General features: G+C 51.0%; 5 protein-coding genes across 5 annotated transcripts; 2 read left to right on the forward strand and 3 right to left on the reverse strand.

Annotated features, from left to right (window-relative positions):
* Positions 1-353: 353 nt before the first annotated feature.
* CGCS363_v010558 (uncharacterized protein) lies at positions 354-1040 on the reverse strand (the record flags this gene model as incomplete). The annotated part of the gene is made up of 1 exon (XM_036642407.1): positions 354-1040. The coding sequence occupies one exon, from the start codon at positions 1038-1040 to the stop codon at positions 354-356; it is 687 nt and encodes a 228-aa protein (XP_036491705.1).
* A 560-nt stretch (positions 1041-1600) lies between these two features.
* Positions 1601-2158, reverse strand: CGCS363_v010559 (uncharacterized protein; the record flags this gene model as incomplete). Its single annotated transcript, XM_036642408.1, has 1 exon — positions 1601-2158. The coding sequence occupies one exon, from the start codon at positions 2156-2158 to the stop codon at positions 1601-1603; it is 558 nt and encodes a 185-aa protein (XP_036491704.1).
* A 1607-nt stretch (positions 2159-3765) lies between these two features.
* CGCS363_v010560 (uncharacterized protein) lies at positions 3766-4185 on the forward strand (the record flags this gene model as incomplete). Its single annotated transcript, XM_036642409.1, has 1 exon — positions 3766-4185. One exon carries the CDS (start codon positions 3766-3768, stop codon positions 4183-4185), a length of 420 nt encoding a protein of 139 aa, XP_036492314.1.
* Positions 4186-7252: 3067 nt separating this feature from the next.
* On the reverse strand, positions 7253-7967 carry CGCS363_v010561 (uncharacterized protein; the record flags this gene model as incomplete). The annotated part of the gene is made up of 2 exons (XM_036642410.1): positions 7253-7635; positions 7688-7967. 2 exons carry the CDS (start codon positions 7965-7967, stop codon positions 7253-7255), a joined length of 663 nt encoding a protein of 220 aa, XP_036492156.1.
* Positions 7968-8629: 662 nt separating this feature from the next.
* On the forward strand, positions 8630-10258 carry Pla2g7-0 (Platelet-activating factor acetylhydrolase; the record flags this gene model as incomplete). The annotated part of the gene is made up of 1 exon (XM_036642411.1): positions 8630-10258. The coding sequence occupies one exon, from the start codon at positions 8630-8632 to the stop codon at positions 10256-10258; it is 1629 nt and encodes a 542-aa protein (XP_036492315.1).
* Between the last annotated feature and the right edge of the window lie 2209 nt (positions 10259-12467).

The following is a 12467-nucleotide window of genomic DNA, read 5'->3' on the forward strand; positions in this document are numbered from 1 at the left end:
TGCCACTCGCCGCAACACCTTGAGGGACGGACAACACCTTCCTGTGTAGGGGCAAAGCGAACGCCAAGGTTTCCAATAAGAGTCAAAATAGCCACAGACATGACTTGCGTGATGAACCTCCACTTGCCAGTTTCGACTTTTGAAGGCTTATTATTGCGAAATTCAAGCAAAGTTTGACATGGACAACAACAACATGCGGCACACAGGGGATAGGAAGCAAAACTGGAAACATGCAACGAATGCTTCAGTAACAGTAGGTTTTACCTCCAAGTTACTAGGTATTTGTGATTCGAGAGTGACCATGCTTTGGCGTACAAAAGCCATCTGGGCAACACGCTATTACAGAATGACCGTCAACCTGAAATGTACCGCTCGACCAACAACTTCATATGACGAGCCACCTCTTGCTCAGGCTCTCCGTTTGTGACATACCGATAGTGGGCAATGTACTCGAAATTCTTTGGATGAATCTTGGGCAAGTTCGCCACTTGAACTGAGGTCTTGCCAAGAGACTTGGTCTTTTTCAAGAGGGGCAACAAATCGCTGAACACCATCTCAGCAAGAAGACGTGCCTCCACTTCCCAGCGTGTGGGAGTGCCTTTGGTCTTGATCAAGGCTGTGTTCCGGTACCTCAGGGTATATCGGAAGCCCAAATCCAAACTTTCAAGATTTTCGCAGTGACTGAGAAGTCGAGCAACTCGTCGCGAACTTGCCCTGTAGTCCTTCTGGCTCCACAGCGGGAAATTTCCAAGTATGGGGTGTTGGCGAGCACCGGATCCTTGGAAAGGTTGCGACAGCTTGATTGCGCGTATGTTGGCGGCTCTCGGTCCGATTCGTTGCAGCCAGATGTCAAGGTACTCCATGTCCTCGATCTCGAACGTGGTTGAGTAAAGCATAGCTCTGGCATCGGCATGGACCGTCTTGCAGGTGCGCAGTAAAGAGCCAGAGACACGACAATCTGGATCTTGTCGAAGGCGCTTGTCGGAGCGATCCCAATAGATTGTAATCTGGCTCCGTGCGAGAGCTAGGTCATAGACCATGTTACGTATCTCAGGTGGCAGTTCTCTGGAAGTTCTTTGTCAGCTTCAGCCCACCTTGAATAGTCGAAGTGGATACTTGCAGAAAACCCATTTTGGTGTGGAATACTTTTGCTCTCTTGTCGAAGTGAATGAGTTAGCATGTGGTTCGGAGAGCAAACATGAGCCAATTGATACGTGGATGAGAACAGGGGAGTTCGGTCCGATGATGCTTGAAAGTTGTGAGTCGATAAAAAGCCAAATTCGCCAGTAGTACCTTGCTGCGTAAGTTGTAGCGACCATTATCAATGCTGGATAAGGCAGCATGTGGTCTTCTGCGAGAGGGTTGAACGGAAACACTTTGCGAAGCCATGATAATACGTAGGAAGATTCCTTCGTGGTGGTAACTTGAGGTTGGGATGCACTTGGCTCGAAAGAATGTCCATCTTGTTGGTCAACTGAAATAGTTTAAAAGCCACATATCTGACCACCTTCTATCTTTTGGAAATGGCTAGAAACAGTCTACCCGAATATTGAATGAGCGTATTCGTGGAAGTGAAGATATCTCGATCGCACCTCGTGTTTCATTTCCAGTCAAAGCCGACGTCCCTCTCAGGCATTGTCACCTGCTTCCACCCAGACAAAGAAACATCCTGCCACTGCAAGGCATCCACACTGATTGTGCCCTTGAACGAGCGACAGTCGTTTCCAGAAAATACGACATATCCCCTGCCCGTTTCACTTCCTTCCGGATTAGACTTGGCCATGCTCGATTCCGCATTCGACTTCACCTGACCCTTCCACTGGAACCAGAATTTGGGTGACCTGAAGCTGTTCTTCTCAAAACTTTCGAATCTTCTCTTCTCCTTGGTTTCAGTCTCCGAGACAACTACGTTGTCGTCGCTTTCCACGTCTTGCTCCTCGTCCGAAGCACCAGACTCGACTTCCTTTTCTACCCGATCTTCAGGTTCGTTCTCAACTTCTGATTCCGATGTGATATCATCCCTGGCCTCGAGGCCGTAAACCAGCTCTTCAAGAGTCTTCCTGCTTCCGGTCATGACCAGGCTTGCGTCGAAGACACCAGGCAAACATAGTCTTCCTAACAGCCCACGGCCGTCGTCTGAAAGGCGGAATATCTCCATAGTGGGCAGAGGAGCCTGCCCTTTATTCTTGGCCGTGTTGATCTGATCGCCAAGCTTTTTCGCGTTTGTGCATTTTACTTCGTATCTTCCAAATATTCGTTTTACTTCGAATGCCCCGCCGCCTCGACGCCCCCAGCCACCACCGGCTTTGGATTTGCCAACTCGGTTGTGGACGTGTCTCGTCGAAAATGCCGCGTCCTGCCAATCGTCCATGTTCGAGATGATGTAGGCTTATTGATGCTGCTTTTTGCCTGATGTATGCGCGTGGTGGGAACACGTCTTGGTTGCGAAGAATCTCCGTCAATGGTTCCCTTCTCCTAGGGAAATTGAGCTTAGCAGTCTTGACGTCATCTGTTTCTTAGGCACTACATGTAAGAGCGCCATCGTAACGATCAAACCTCGCCTTGCAGAAGTGGTCGCATCATTAAATATTCCTAAAATCAGTCTCTAAGTGCTTGAGATGCGGACGGCTGCGGGTGCGACTTGAACACACACCTGTCCACCCACGTCTGGTTCATCCTGCCCCGCGCCCACAACCTCTGCTTCTGGCGCCTCAATAGGCCAGGACTGAAGTGGCAGCCGATGTGACCAGATAACTCATACCTGGTCTTCTTTTGATACGGCAGAACATTGTCATCACTTGTGTCCTGAACCTAACAGTTGATTGGCTTCACGCCTGTCAAGGTATTGGACTGAGCTCTGGCTGTTCCAGAACGATGACGTCATACCACACTTTTCAACTTCAACGGGGATTTCAACGTGGACAATTCTTGAGAGTTAGCCTCACAGGCAATTCACCTCAATCTGAAGACTTCCCCATCCTCTGAAATTAGTAATATTGTGATTCAACATCCCGTCGCTTATCGTGGACAATTCTCTAGCTACCTTATGCAAAAGCGACTACGAGCCCAAGGTTGTGATTGAGGAGAACACATTTGGGGATAGAAACGAGCATGGAATTTTCTGAACATGTCGTCGAAGAGAGTTCGGTCGACCGGAGTCTAGATGTTTCCAAAGTCAAAATGGCGCCGCGTCAAACACCAAAGGTGACCACCGGATCGAAGTCAAAGCCAACCAGCCCCACGATCTGGCGGGCTGAGCCGGCTACAACGTCGCGGCGCCCACCAGCGCTAGCAATCCGAAAAGTCTCAGCCGGGCTGTCCCCGGACCGTCAGTGCACCTGTTACATCAGAGTCGCACAAAATGACCGTAGAAAGGGCGAACTGACATTCTTCTGATGGGATGGTCTAGAACACTGAGCAGCGAAATAACCTGCTTCCAACCCCTGTCGAGAGCTCCCCGCAGTGAGATGCCTGAGCCCCTCCGTCGAGTGTGACGTCAAGGGGCTACGAATGTGTGCCGAAAGCATGACCCCGCAGCGCCAATCACATCCGCCCAACGACAACCGGGATTTCCTGTTTTTGGAGCTGGAGTCGTCACTGGAGGCCAGAGCTCTGGGCGATGTCATAAAGGCGATCGAGCCCCAGGTGCGCGAGCGCCGTGTCAAACTTTTCTCACACGACTGAACCCCGCGATAGAAAAAAGAGACAATTTTGTTGCCAAATACACCAAGACTACACGAAAAAGCCACATAAACATACATCAACATGGGCGACGAGAACGAGTCGAAGTCGGGAACCATCTACTCCCGCAACAAGGAAGACACAATCGAGGCCGAGACGCTTCTCTGGCGTGCCATGTGCGACAACAAGCCCAAGGCCCTCCGCAAGTACCTCGACAAGGACGCCGTCCTCTCCCACCCGGGCGACAAGGTCTACTCACCGAAATCGAAGCCCACCCTGCAAGAACACCTTGACGACTGGGAGCCATGGACGGCGTACCGCATCCAAGACGACCCTGAGTTCGTCGAGATCGACCTGATGAGCTCGAGTCTGGTTTACAAAGTTACCGCATGGCGCCAGAAGGGCAAGAAGCTGGTAGCGACCGAGGGCATCTGCAACAGTGTGTGGAAGCAGGAGCCTGGCGGCGAGTGGACATGCTGCTGCCACCATATGAGTCTGATTTGATCGAGCATGTATTAGAATGATGGGCGACTAGCATGTACAGCTGATGATGCAGGGACGTGTAAGAGGGATGGAGACTGGCGTTTTGTAAGACTAGCGAGATGGCTCGCGGGCGCTTGATGATTTTCGGTTTCTTAGTTAGTCTGAGGTACAGCTCTTTAATGAACTTGCATTCATATGACATGAGAACAAAGCCCGAACCGAGCTGCTGGCGGGAGCCTGTGGATGCGACCATGCATAAGAAACGCGTCAATTGATTGTGACATGCATTCACATGCTGTCGGAGCGCCTTGCTCAGTAGGTGCCAGACCGGCAAGCTTCACTCTACATATCAAGGCGGGACAGCAACCGACCGCGACCAACATGTACTATTCAAGGTTTGTGTTTGTTATGGTTGCCGACGCCTAGATGAGCAAACATCCGCAAGATCTATAAACTTTGCGTGGAATATGTCTACAGGGTAGCGGAACAGAAGTAGGTAATTGACAAAGGAGGGAAGGGTGCTGGCGGACAGGTGATAGTTTGGAGGTAGGTAAGGGGAGATTGAAGGACAAAAGTAAACATTACAAATGAAGACATCGTATGGGATAGCCCAATCTAAATACAAAGAATTGCGTCTCCAGCCCACTTGGGCTCAGCATCCTCGCAATGGAGGAAGTTCCCAGGTAACACCGCGGGGAGGTTTGGAGTCCGTCTTCGTTACCCAGAGAAGTAGTGATAGGCTCACCGGGGCCATAGCGGAAGCTGAGGAGGAAGGCTCAGCCAGGAGGGGGGTTAGGGGAGAGAGTGAGGAAGATTTGTTTTGTTTTGTTTTGTTTTGTTTCTGATCATTCTTTGTTCTTTTCTTCGTTCCTGCTGTTGCTTTCTTTCATTTTTTTGTTCTTTTTGTATTTGTTTGTTTCTAGGAGGTCTTGATCTTGGCTTCTTTTTTTCTCTTGTCTTTTCTTTTCTTGTCGTTGTTTTTCTTGTCGTTTTTTCTTCTTCTTTTGTTTTCTTCTTGTTTTTTTTCTTCTTGTAAATAAGAGAGACGGAGATAGGAGCGGTGAGAGACGACGATGGAAGAGAGTGCGACGTAGGAATAAATGACAATAGATAGCAATAGATAAGAAAAGACACTGGAAGAAATGGCAGTAAGTTATAAATGTGAAGAAGATACCTTAGGTAAAATAGGAAGAAATGACAATAAATGGTAAGAGGCGGCAGTAAATCGTAAGAAGTGATCACAAACAGCAGGAAATGGCAGTAGATGTGTAGAAGAGATGTAGAAAGAAATGGCAAGGGATGTGAAGATATAAGAAATAGCAGTAGATAGTGATAAATGGCAGTAAATGGTAAGACTGGCAGTAAATGGTAACATATAGTAGTAAATGTGAAGGGAAGATGTAGAAAGAAGCGGCAGTAGATGGTAAGATATGGCAGTAGATGTGAAGAAGAGATGTAGAAATAAATAGCAGGAAATGTGAAGAGTTAAAAAACAGCAGTAGATGGCAAGAAGTGGCAGCAGATAGTAATATAGATGAAGAGACGTGTGAGGGAAGTCGGGAGGTAAGGGAGTAGAGAGTTGGGAGGTAGAGAGTTGGGAGGTAGAGAGTTGGGAGGTAGAGAGTTGGGAGGTAAGGAGGTAGGGAGGTAGAGTGGGTGGATAAGTATGTTGGATAAAGATATTGAGTAAGAGTAAGAATGATGGAGAGATTGGAAGGGAAGTGAGAGTGAGTGAGACTGGGTTTATATATATTCTGGGAGAGGGGTAAAATGACAGGAAAGACGTAAAGGTGGCCGAGACGAAACGAAGGGTTGGCTGGATTAGGATGAGGTAAGGACAAGGTTGAAGAGATGAAATGATCGCAGGACGGAAAGGTGGGAGACGCAAAGTTGGAAAGACAGAAGGGTTGAAAAAGAGATTTGCGTTCCCGGCCCACTGGGCTTAGCATTCACCGAAGATCAAGTTCCCAGGCAACATCACAGGGAGGTTTGGAGTCCGGGTCCGTCGCCCTGAGAAGTAGCGTTGTGACACACCGAAAAGCCATGGGTAACCATATGACGGCCTTTTGGTTCTGGGGGTCTCTGGGTTTCTGACCTTTTTTGTGGTTGTTCCATTGCGTTTTATGAGGGGCTCACGGCTGGACGTCTACCGGTTCTATTGCATTGAATTGGCCGGATTTGAACGAAACACAAACTCACCTGGCGTGAGGAGGAGTGCCGTCGAATGATCATACAAATCAGTACTAGTATTCTGGAGAGCGGGTCCCAGAAACCCGGGGAAACTACATTTCTGCGAGTGCCGTTATGGTGGCGGCGTCCATTCATCACGTAAACCTTGAACCTCTGATCTGCCTCAGGCTCCCTTGGTTTGGTCATGCCAAGTGACAATACGAGGCTGGAAGTTTGAACCTGGAGCGGTCCGGAGCTTATTTCAGCAAAAGCTATGTGGAATCTCAAGTGTTTATGCACAATTTGGACCTATCTATTCGACCTGCATGGTTTCCTGGTATGTGTTGTGCGGTGTCCGCTTGCTGGCCTGTACTGTGCACTCGCTACCTGGACGATTAGCATAGAACCCAAAGGAAATTTAAGAACTTGACTGGGGACCTTTGCAGATTTAAGTCAACTTGAAAGGTCTCTACATTGAGCGTGTCGAACGTCTAGAGGTCAATCTGATACTTCGATGACTCACTGACGCGCTTGCTCATGTGACCTTGGCCGGAACCAGGTTGGTCTACTAGATAATCTGGCCAAGGTTTGCTCTAGGTGGTTGCTTTCAACCTTGCTTGACAACTGCCGCCAGGGGCAAATGGGTCGACGGCGTCTGTGCCTGGAACTTAGTTGACTCTATTTTCCCTTCATCTTGGGAAGGGATCGAGCCTGGCTCTTCACCGAGATTTTAGAGCAGCTGATGGGGTTGCAGAACTCTAAGAGTGCGGACTTGACCTGTGAAGAGTCTGCTAGACTGCTCTAGAGGTTCCAGACAGGTAACCGGTTGTCATCAGGGCCATGTTGTATTTCTAATCAACGCATACTAGCACACTCTTGCCATATGACGACGTCAAACTCTGTATGGCATGAAAGCGTCCTATTCGAAGATACCGATTCCGTATCCATGTGCCCCTTTCTTATCTTTGTGTCCATTAAGGCCAACAATGTCCCCATCCGATTTCCGCTTGTTAGAAGACCTCTCACCCAGGACTTGAACGTCAGGTCCATCATCGTTGACCAACTCAGGTTTCCACCCTGTGCCACTGCCAAGGTTGCTCACACCCGCCGGGTTCGTCTCCGTGATGTGCGGGCCCCTCTCGCAACCCTCGACGTTCCCATTCCTCTCGCAGCAACTCCACTTGAAGCCATCGGGCTTGTCTTCTTTCCAGCACGGGTCATCCTCCAACTGTTCCCAGTCGTTCTCGTCCCAGATGTCAATCGAATCCCATTCTTTACTAGACTCATCCAGTTCAAACTCTCCTGTAAAATATTGTGAGTCGAGAATGTTCGTGCTCGCTGAAAGGCTACGCACCTGGATGGTATTTACAAGCATCGGGGTCTTGCTTGTCGCCTTCAACTCGCTCGTGACATCGGCTGCAAACCAAGCTTGCAGGCTTCGCAGACCCGCTAGTCGTTGTCATGGCCGAAATTTTCGCCTGACTTCCAAGAAGTTGCCGTGCCATCTCAACAGCCTTCTTCCTGGTCTCCCGCTCCCCACAAAGCGAGATCAGGACTGTTCGCGCCATGCCTTCGGGCATACCCCTGATGACGTCTAGTTCCTGATCCACACTTCCATCCTGGAAAATTGGCATCGCGTCTGTCGCCGCGCTGCGCAAGCACCTATGCTCAACTTGGCTTTGAAAAGAAAGTCTGATAGTAACGAGAACCTGTGTCGGAAATGAATGGATCGCGAAGCGTCAAGGTGGTATGTCTGCGACGACGAAGCGCGTTGGAGAAGAAAGTTTGACGCGTGAGGGAGAGGCCCACCCCGCGACTGTCGGAAATAGCGACTTTTTGGAGGGGAGGCTCGACAACGTTGCTTTTTCCTGACTTTCTTGGGGAAAGTCAGGGGGTCGGTCATACGAGGACGCAACTCTGCTGACATAATGTCTTTATTGAGCTACTTACAACGGCATACTGTGCAGTTGTAGATGCCATCATCAGCCGAGGCTTCTGGGAGATACACGATACTCCTGTGACCATTCTCATCGAGTTGCGAATGAGCATAGTCAGTCAGCACAACAAAACGACCTGTGAATGATGACACGAACTTGGGGTCAATGTTCCTGTGTCGCACCTCGTGGCGGCCAAAGCCAAAGTGGTAGACGATGACGTAATGACCGCCGCCACACCCGAACGAGATGAACATCTTAGACGCGCGGATCCCTCCGCTGCCATCATCATGTCATCAACATCTATCGCGCAAATCCAGAAACTAGGATAGCCTAAGTATGTTAATAACCCATCATCCAAGATGGCACTGCAGCCCCAGCCAGAGTACAGAGATATCGACGTTGAACTTGAACCCCTCGACGAACCGCAAACTTTCCAGCATCCGGACTCTCCGTTGCCGTACTTCGACGAGCCTACGCCGCCAGGAACACCAGACAGGACCATGGACGCAACTCCAAAGTGGATGACCACGGCGCAGCCCTGGGGAAAAGCTCTCTCGCGAAGAGCTGTCGACCTCTTGAAGCCGAGGGTTGCCTGGGGCTACATCATCTGGACCTTCATCGGGCTCTATGTGCTCTACTGCCTCATCATCCGATCGCCTCTCTTGGCATCCAAATTGCCCGGATACTCTGGACGCTACGGTGTTGGCGCGATTGATGTCGAAGTTGCCGTCACATCACCACGGAAAACGAGTGATTTGGTCTTCAAGGACGGCAAGGCCGCCTTCGATCTCGAGACTGTTCTCTTCACACTCTACTACCCCACGACCAAGGATGTACGAGGAAGACGACCACGTCACTACTGGATTCCCAAGCCTGTTAGCTTAACCGCAGAAGGGTATGCTCGCGCAGCGCACTTCAACAACTTCATCTCGAGACCAATCTTCACGTTTGCATTATGGGCTATTGCTGGGAGTATCACGATCCCGGCCGAGGTGGACGTCCCACTGGTGCCTCTCGACGATAAGTCTGGAGAGAGGTTTCCCGTTGTGGTGTTGTCGCACGGACAAGCTAGCTCGAGGACGGATTACACGCACTACTGCGGCGAGCTAGCAAGCTCCGGGGTTATCGTAGCCGCGGTTGAGCACCGCGACGGCAGCGGCCCCGGGTCCGTTGTCACCACTCCGAGTGGGGAGAGGAGGGTGATGTATCTCAACAAGAAGGAACTCCGCGGCGGAAAGGAGATGGAAGACGACGATTTCAAGTTTGAGCAGCTCGCCTTCCGCCAGGCGGAGATTGAGGAGACGATTGCCGTGCTGAGATCACTTGATGCCGGCCGTGGCGGAGACATCTTTGAGAGAAACGCTAGAAAGGAGGGCAAGGATCTGGAGATGTGGGCGAACCGCCTCAACTTCTCGGAGACGGTCATCGCAGGTCACTCGTTCGGTGCCACGGGCGCGTTGCAGGTCCTCCGAGGCGCGACAACGGACGAAAACCCAGCCGTCGGCGGTATCATTCTCGATCCCGGGAAGAGCAGCGGGCGGCTGAACACGGATATCGACGTGCCGATTCTGGTGGTACACTCGGACTCGTGGTCGAAGAAGGTTACTATGTTCTTTGGGAGGCCGCACTTCGACACCGTGGGAGACATTGTGAAGGATGTGCTCAAGAGGGTTGGCTCCAGTTGGTTCCTGACAAGCATGAAGACGAGCCATCCTAGTGTTACGGACGCGCCGCTTATTGAGCCTTTGCTGTTGAGGTGGACGACCGGAGCTACGATTAATGTTAATGAGGGTTTAAGGGAGTATGTGAGAGTTTCGATGGAGTTTCTCGAGTTCTTGAGGAATGGCACAAGAGGAGGAGTGCTTTCTGAGGGGCCTACGCACCAGGAGTATGGCGAGGACACTCGGACGGAAGAGCAGAAGGAGAGAATACCGAAGGAGGTGATGAAATATTGGGAGATTCACGTCGCGCCACCTCGAGATGAGTAGATCCAAGGTAGAATGATTGTCCATTCAATGTATCGTGAATTGACGCTGACCGGCAAAGCCTGTATTTTCGGTGTAATCACCCTCGTTTGTTGGTGTCTAACCCACTATCGTGGGCCTTGAGGTGCCGTAAACATGGGATGCCTGTCTTGTTTGGCCTGTCTCTGGCAGGACAAGGCGAAATGTTGCAGACAGATCGTCCTAACACCGCCAGAGCGATGATGATCTGCGCTCTAGCCATGCGCAACCCGCAGCAAGCTGATGTTGAAGCCTCACATTTGACAAACGAAACATCGTGAGGCCGCCGTCGTCTACGAATATGCCCCGATCCAGTCATCGCAAGCGGATTTGAGATATCAGGCGATTTGATGATGTGGTTGAGACGAGACAAGACAAGACAACTGATTCGGATAATATTTCTGCGCTGAGGAATCATCAGTCTAGGGAGGCCCAGACGGTGCCGGGGCGCTCAGGAATGCGTGCTGTACCGGCACGGGGACCACCCGAAGAAAGGGAGACGAACCGGTGGAGTTCTGTTTGGGGGCGTCTTTTGGGGGTCTTGTCGGGGATTAGGGGCGCTCTTCTAGGCTGCTGGAATGACGTGCGGCGGCGCATCGCTTAAAGGACGAGGTTAAAAGATTTGCTGGGTACGGGGGGTTTCGTCGCAAGCGCTGGAGAAACCCTGTCCAGCTGGTTCCCGAGGGGGGGTTGCGTCGCTGAGACAGCGCGATTCCAGGTATTCGGAGGAGATGGGTCGATTTTCTGGCCGCAGTGTCTTATCCGGCTGGGGCTGTTGGTGGTGACGAACTCTGTGTAAGATGGAGGATGGGGGCGGGTTTTGGGCGTTGGTCATCTTTTCTTGGTGTTTCTGATCTTTCTGATTATTGAGTGATTTAGCAGTGTTGGTAGAGGTAAGTAGCGCGTTGTTCTACAAGCGCAAGGATTGAAGGGGCGGGCCTTGTTGCGTCCTTGTCGCGTTACACGAGAGTTGCGTGCTAGATCTTTGTGTAACGCGAGATGAGAACCTCATTCGGTGGATATGTCCCTGTTCATGTTCCAAAAAGTCTTCGGATACTGTTCAATCAGATGTTCAAACACAATCAACAACGGGCCACTTCGTGAAGGGGTGACATTCCATTTCGAATCAAGGCGGTGAAGGATGAATCAATCGCTTTTGGGGGGTCAGACAGGTGAGGCGGACTAATGGGCTTCACAGGCGAATAGCAAAACGGCTGGGCGGGACGGCGTACCGCTGGCATGGAAAGAGGGTGAGACACGCGCAAAAGACAACCGCTGCGTCGTCTTCCTGCCGGTCGGGCTGCCTCCGCTGACAAAGGGAAGAGAAATTCTCCCTCTTTCCCTTGCTTGGGCTAGCGAGACAGTGTCCGAGACAATGGGGGCCGGTGCAGAAGTAAACGTTCAACGTCAGTGGCCGGATTTGGTGTGCGTTTTACCAGCGGCGACTTAGTTTTTGTGATAGATGACGAGGAAAGACGCGATGGCATGTTCCTGGTTGTGTTGTTTCCAGTCTGGTGTCAAGACCAAAGGTAGGGAGAATCTGGTGTGTTTGGGATGGCGGGGGAAACAGTGGTGGTTAGTGGACCAAAATGCTGGGTAATAGGGGACTATCGTGAAGACTCAAGACATTGGGCTAACAAGATGTGTGTGGCGTCCTTCAGCCCAAGACAACAACACAGAGAGATTGATAACCTGCCCAACAAGACGCATAATCAGGACGGTAAATCGAGTTTTCAGGTCGGCTCAACTGCCGCATGTCAGCTTCGCTTGCCTCCCTGGGTCTTTCGTCAGCTGTGACATCAACGATTTAACTGGATGTTACTGCAGCCTAGTGTCACAGTGTCATCGATATCAACTTCGCATACAGACATATTCTCCGACTGAAACACATCCAGACCGGTCGTCCATTCCAAGATCAATGACCCGTCAATCTTAGATCAACAAGCAGCCATCGTCGGCAAAGGCCGGGGTTGATGGCGCGGCTTAACGCACGCTGCCAGCAGTGCAGGGGTGCTTCCGGCTCGGTTAACACTGTTCGCGCAGTGAAGTGATCACAGCCGCATCTCATCACTTGTCGACTCTCTCTAGCACGAAGGCATCATGCCATCTCTTCACCGAGTATGCCAACGAAGCCGAGGCGCCTTAGATGAGACAGCCGAGATGCATCCCCGGCCACCAATAGCCGCGCCGGACG

Source organism: Colletotrichum siamense (genome assembly GCF_013390195.1).
Source record: "Colletotrichum siamense strain Cg363 chromosome Unknown KSG_Cg363_contig07, whole genome shotgun sequence".
In the NCBI taxonomy this organism is placed as follows: Eukaryota; Fungi; Ascomycota; class Sordariomycetes; order Glomerellales; family Glomerellaceae; genus Colletotrichum; species Colletotrichum siamense.